This window comes from Cariama cristata, unplaced genomic scaffold, assembly GCF_000690535.1.
Source record: "Cariama cristata isolate BGI_N322 unplaced genomic scaffold, ASM69053v1 scaffold23297, whole genome shotgun sequence".
Taxonomy (NCBI): domain Eukaryota; kingdom Metazoa; phylum Chordata; class Aves; order Cariamiformes; family Cariamidae; genus Cariama; species Cariama cristata.
Window position 1 is genome coordinate 1 of NW_009626374.1, and position 6669 is coordinate 6669.

The 6669-nt window shown below is 42.8% G+C and overlaps 1 protein-coding gene across 1 annotated transcript; it reads left to right on the plus strand.

The window, feature by feature from the left end:
* Positions 1-3: 3 nt before the first annotated feature.
* On the plus strand, positions 4-4264 carry NIFK (nucleolar protein interacting with the FHA domain of MKI67; the record flags this gene model as incomplete). Its single annotated transcript, XM_009704019.1, has 5 exons — positions 4-111; positions 1037-1145; positions 1851-2062; positions 2752-2832; positions 4088-4264. Coding segments are annotated over 5 exons (687 nt in total), but the record flags the coding sequence as incomplete, so codon positions are not given.
* Between the last annotated feature and the right edge of the window lie 2405 nt (positions 4265-6669).

Here is a 6669-nt window from a genome sequence, read left to right on the forward strand (position 1 = left end):
GGCGTGGTGTACGTGGGGCATCTCCCGCGGGGGCTCTGCGAGCCGCAGATCTACGAATACTTCGAGCAATTCGGGACGGTAACGCGGCTCCGGCTGTCGAGGAGTAAGAAGGTAAAGCACCGCGCTGGGCCGGCCCCGGCCGCTGGGTCTCCGGCCCTTGCTGAGAGACCTGGACGCTTCTGAACTTGCCCGTTTGCCTTGCTGCTGTTACTGCTTGTGAAGGGCCTGGGACACAGCAGTGCGTTCAGCCGACTGCCTTAGGCTGGGCCGTGCAATCTCTTTGAGTCTCTTAGACTTCTTCCTTGCATAAGCTACCTGTTTGGTGAATGAACAGAGTTAATTTCTTTTTGAAATGTCTTCAGCAGCTCTGTGTGTCCTTGCCCGTCGGCATGGTGCTCTGCGTTCGGTGCGCACCACGTGGAAAACTTCGTTGCAGTTTCATGAGTGGGCAGAGGGGGGCACCGTGATTAATTGCTGGTCTTACTACTTCCAAAACGAGTATCAGTCTGATAGACAGCGTATGAGGTATTGTCTCTGAACTACAAATAGGCAGTTTCAGCGACAGTTAATGTATCCCCTTTTTTCCGATAAGTAAACACACTTATGTGAGAAGCGTTGCCAGAATACACCGATTCAAGGTAGAACGTGAGATGTTATGGAAAAGACTCTATTTTAGCTTTCTTGTTGTTTTGTGCTCAGTAAATTTAACTTCTAATTTCTGGATTTGTCATCACATTATAGTGTTGCTATATAAGCTTGGTAACAACAGCAACAGAACAGCAGCAATGCAGAGCAGCTATTTTTTTAACAGATAGGTATTGGTGAGCAATTTTTTTCATATGCAAATATATATTTACGAATAATGTCATACCAGTTTAGGACTAATTCTGGTGCTTGTTGTGATTTCACTGAACTTCATGAAATTACTTGTGTTTAGCTGAGAATGAGCTATGACTTCTGAAGCCTAAAATAATTTTAATATAGTTCTTCAGGTATCGGAGCATTGTTTAAGATTTCTTTCTGTCGTTGCTTGCAGACTGGAGCTAGCAAAGGCTATGGATTTATAGAGTTTGAGTCCGATGATGTGGCTAAGATTGTTGCAGACACAATGAACAACTACCTGTTTTCTGAAAGACTGCTAAAGTGTAAGTATAAGCTGAAATGTAAGTTGTCCAACATGCAAAGGAAATTCGTGGTTATTTATGTTATTTTTTTGGACTGTTTGGAGAATCCTAGGGGTTTTTATGAAGTTTTTCCCAAAAGGATTTTCGGGGGGGCTGAGCTCTTCTTCCTTTTCTTCATGTATGAAGAACACCCTCAGCAGCCTTTTGGTCACTACAACTGTTTTTTCCTCTAGGATGATAATGTTCATTGTTAATTGCATAACATGAAATCTCAGGGAGTGGTGGGGTTTGCTGTGGAGACAGTTCCTTTAATGTGGAAATTCTTTTGTCATTTGTAACTGTTGCAGCTGTTTTCTGTATAATTAGACATAAACGCCTTTTTTGATTAAAAGATTAATGAAATTAGTGAATTTCTCAGACATGGTAACAGTAAGTCTTGCTTTGTAAAGGATTATGAGCTATACACGCATCAGCTTTGGAAAAACAGGTTTCTCTGACTGTTTTCTGGGTGAAACGGAAGTGTTCTTTTCCTCCATCCATCCATTATCAGTTCTCTTACTAATGAGTATTCAGTTGCTTTCCATCTTCTGTGTTCATAAAATGCTGTACTAGGGCTCTGCCTTAGCAGTGGATAATGTTACAATGAGAACTGAATAGTGTTATGTGAGTACATTTGGTGAGAAGAGTAGCTCTGCTATAACTTGGTGTCGTATGTTTATGATACAGGTCAGTTCCTATCTCCTGAAAGGGTCCATGAAAATCTCTTCAAAAACTGTAACAAAATATTTCGGAAGCCATCTCAGCCAGCAGTCAGGCGGTACAATAAGATACGTTCACTCATTCAGAAGGCAAAGATGACAAAGCGCCTGTTACGAAAGGAGAAACTTTTACGGAAGAGGCTGGCTGAAAAGGGGCTTGATTATGATTTCCCAGGATTTGTAAGTTTGGCGTTGTTTGGATGAGTGTGTTATGCAAAACATGTTTCTAAGGTTGTGCTAAATACAGGAAAATCATGTGTTTTGCGTGGAACTGGTAAAAGAGCTGGAGCACCAGCGAGATTTAACTTGTGTTAAGAACTGTATAGAAGCTCGTGGAGCTTAGTGTAGTGCTGTTGCTGGGTTGTACTATATGTAGGTGTGGGTTTACTTTAGAGAATAAGAAACAGGAAAGGGAAGATGTTGCTTTTCTTCTGTCGGTATAAACAGTTGGATATTCTATGGTTTTAATATTTGACTGCAGAATAGTGACACGGGCTTTACCCAAGCCCTGGGGGAGGTTTTGGCGGGGTCGGTATTTGAAGGCAGGTCCCAAGACTAGAGCTTCCATCCATAGACCCTGCCTATGCTAACCAAGCATATTGCTCATTTGCAGAGTGCGTGGGTGAAGTACTTGAATTTTAAGCAACGCTGTTTAACATGATATTTTTTAAAAATGCACAGTAGCAGCTTTTCTTACGTTGCTTTGAGTCCTTTTGTTCAAATCAGATCACCTCTGTGGCACTGTGAGTTGTTTTATTAGTTCAAACCTAATTGCTATAGCAAAGATTTTGTAGCAAAGAAACCTATAGACTTTGCATCTTCACACAAGGAAGTTTGTAGTGATCCACCTGATCTGTCTTGCTTCCTAGGCTGCACAGAAGCTTTCCATAAAGAGAAAAAAGGTTAAAACATCCAAGAAATCAAAACTGAACGTTTCTTTGAGCAGCCAGGTAAGATTGAACAGTCCTTGTGGTGCCCAGCACCGTACTCCGCCATTCACGCTGGGGCAGATGTTTCAAGTCTGTAACTCGTATCTTCATATTAATTTCAACACCTGAAAACCTTGACATTGTTTGCTTGAGAGATTTTTGTGCCAAAGTAGCTCCTTTGAGATGTATTAACACTCTTGAATGGGGGAGGGTGGTTGGATCCTCTCAGTTCTTTCTCCTGTGGGAGTATTTAGCAGCAAAGGCTTCTCCTCAGCATGTTGTAACTTGCAGTGCTTGTCTCGAAGTGCATCCAGGCGGCGATGTCTCTGCTGTCAGCCTCTGCTCTTCCGCACCAAGTTGAGGCTGGAGAAATGCAGGGTGCTGGGGACAATCACCTATATACCACATACATTGGTGCTTTAAACTGGTACAAAGTGATCTCCTTGCTGGCATCCTTCTGTTGCTCTGCGCTACATTATAATACCAGTCTGTTTTGACAAAAAGGAAGTTGAACCATTAATGCAGTCTAGTCCTGTCTGTTGCCGTTTACATACTGTACTGTCCCTCCTCCCTCAAGCTCTCCAGGCGTGGTATTGCAGTATTTTGAAAACTAATGCCAGCTAAAAGTAGCAGTAGGATGAAAGGAAAGCTTAGGTCATCAGGATTGAGATTTGGGATGCTCATAGTCTAAAAAGTCTGTAAGGTATTAACATTTCTGTTTTGTTTCATCACTGTTGTGAGTTTGGTTTTGTGGATTTTTTTTTTTAATGTTACTGGATTTACTTGTAATAATTGGGAGAGAGCCGATTGTGAGGAAGACAGGATAGCTGGAACATTCAGCCAACTGAGTTCTGAGAACTTACTGAGATAATGAAGCTGGGATGTTTCAGGTCTGCTCTTGGCTTGAATGTGGCACTTCTGTATGCCAGTCTCAAATACACTTTTCTTTTTCTCCCTTTGTTTCTTTTCCTCTTGGCTTTCTTGGTGCTTTGAGTCAGGAAATACAAGGTTTAGAAAGCAGATGTACATAATGACATGTTAGAAAATGTGAATTAATTTACATTTGCCTCTCACATATACTTTTTTGAAGATGACACTTTTGTCTAAAGAAATAATGTCTACAAAAATAGCTAGTAATAAAAAGAAAACAGTTTTCCCCAACTTGTGGAAGTTCTGAAGGACAGCTGGACTGAGGTGCCTTGTGGTATCACAGAGCCAGTGACAGCTTTCTCTGGCAGATGTTTTGCAATGAATTGTGTTTTTCTCATCTCTTCAGGATCCTACTCCAGTCTGTACTCCAACGCTGCTGAGGCACCGGAAAGCTTCTCAGGTGGACGATGACGCGGAGGACAATGAAATAACTCTCAAACTGCCCCCTGCCAGTGTTACAAATGCTGTGCAGAGACCAAAGAAGCAGCCAAGAAAAAAAACGAACCTGAAGAAACAAAAATAGACTTAAAATTTTGGTGGCTGTAGCCATGTTTTTCCTCAACTCAAAAACTCTTGAGGTGGAGCTTCTAGTGGTTCTGCTGCCGTGGCTTAGTTTGTCTTGACTAGACTGTTTCAGTCTTCCCTAGGCAAGGAGTCTATTCACAAATCCTCCCCCTCCTGTTTAGCCATGAGGGGACTTACAGTCTTCTCTGCCTTTAAAGATTTTCTTGACTTTGTGCTCACAAGTGCCCGTGCTGTGACACACCTACAGTTGTGCCAGAACCTTTAGTTAATTCTGTAACTTGTGTCTAGCGCTCACTGTTCTGAAACAAAATGTAAGGCTGTCCATTCAGAACTTGCTGATGCGGGCTGTATCTTACATTTATGAATAATGATGGGTTGTTAGAAAGAAAAAAAAATTAACCATTTTTCAACTGTGTTGGCTCTTGGTAGTGGTTCTTCTATTTAACTGAAAGTCTCCATTTCATGTGAGTTCTTACATATTTACACAAATCAAGGGTGAGGGATTTTTTTACCCAAGGAAGACAGACCTTGAATTTCATCACCTGTTTGAGATCAGTCAGGATCTCACTGTACTGTCCAGGGCAGAGGCAGAATACCACACTGCCTGAGCAAGCCAGTGCCTTGCAAACCTCAACTCTGGTTTCATCAATGCCTGGGAAACTCAGCCTTTGCCAGGTTGTGGAGTGGTTGCAGAGGACTCGGAAAGGACTGGGATTAGGAAGGTGGTGAGAAGAGAGAGAGGAAGATGGCTGAAGTCACTTGCATCCAAGATTCCCATTCCTTTCCCTATGCAGGCAAAATATTTGTGTTTGAGAGTGTACCCTACTGTGGAGGACGTAGGGCGACTGTTCTGGTGGCTTAGCCGGAGTCACAGCTACGCTTTCATTCCTCACACACTTGTGTAAAAGGCATTTCACTGTGCAGAGTGCACATACTGATGTACTGCGTTACCTCTGGGCTGACCAGGCAAAGGTAACTTGCTAATTCGCTGACGTTTTGTGTGCCATAAACATGCTGTTTCCTGGTTCAGAAAATGTTCAAGGACCTGCAAAGTGTGGCTGCCTTTAGAGGAACTTCTTGCTCAGCTGTGGAGAGGAGCAAATGGTGATGACTAGCTTATGTACAGCTGTTCTCAGTCTGAGCAAGGCTTTTTGAGAAGATGCATCGGTAATCAGAGCAGTCTGGGTTGTATGAGGAGTTCTGTTGTCCTTTGGGCCCTGCAGCACCTTGTCCCTGTAATTTAGTTTCACTGCCTGCGTGAAACAAGGATATCTTCTGCTTCAGGGGGTGATAAGTACATCGCAATATTTTAATAAACCTCTGAGTGGGTGAACCAGGAATGGGGAGGCAAGTTTTTGTCAACAGTAATAGGAGTTCAGAGAATTGAGTGTAGGTTTTTGTTGTGCATCAAGATTTATTTTTGTTCCAATGTAACCTGTCGTAGCTGACTGCAGATAGCCAATCCTGTTTGAAAATGCAGTTTGACTGTGCAATTAGAATTTGAATTTTATTGCAAGTCTGAGACCTGCAGAAATTCCAGTTCTGGTTTTGTGGCACATGCTTAGCCTTGATCTTTTATTGTGTGAGATGAAACATTCAGCTGCTCTTGGCTCTACGTCAGGCTTGGCAGAAGATTTCAGAGGAAAGCCCAGGTGATAATAACCGGCTGCTCAGGTAGGTGGCTGGCAGTAATTCCTTGGCTATTTTAAGACTCGGACTCCTGGCAGAGGAGAAGAAATCTGAACCATTGGCCTGGCTAATTCTGTCCTATCTGGCCTGATCACTTGAATAACCATGTGATCGTAATGACATTCTCTCGGTGACTCAAATTAGATCGTTGTCCTTTGTCGCTCTAAACTGTTGGGGAAGCTGCTTGGATGATTGCATCTTTATATCAAATGCTTGTCATCTTAGGCATGCTAGGGAAATCTGTTGACCAGCCCAATGTTCACTGACAGTCCTTGCCTTTTAGTAGCAGTGTTGCCGTGTACATCTGCAGGCTTTCTTCTCTGTGCATTGTTTGATGTGAAACAGCCAGTGTTTACACCTCAAACCCATGGAAAATACGTCCTCAGCTAAGGTTTGAGATAAATGTGATCAGAGCCGTTGGTGGAAATTGCTTATCTGTTAGTAACTGACATGCAGCTCTGAAAAAACTTTTCTACCTTTCTACCTTCATACAGCAGAGAGCAGCAGAAGAGAAGCAAAATGCATCTGCCCAGAATGGACAGTTTTCTTTTAAAATCCGTATTCTTAACTTTGTGTTTTGCAAATAAAGATGGCTGTTGGGTCAAGAAGAACTAGAAATGTGGCTGCACTTTCTCCTGTGTGGAGCTGGATCTCTTGGGCGCAGTCTGACAGTGGGGGGACAGCACGCTTCAGTTGTGTGGTCACATGCTGCGC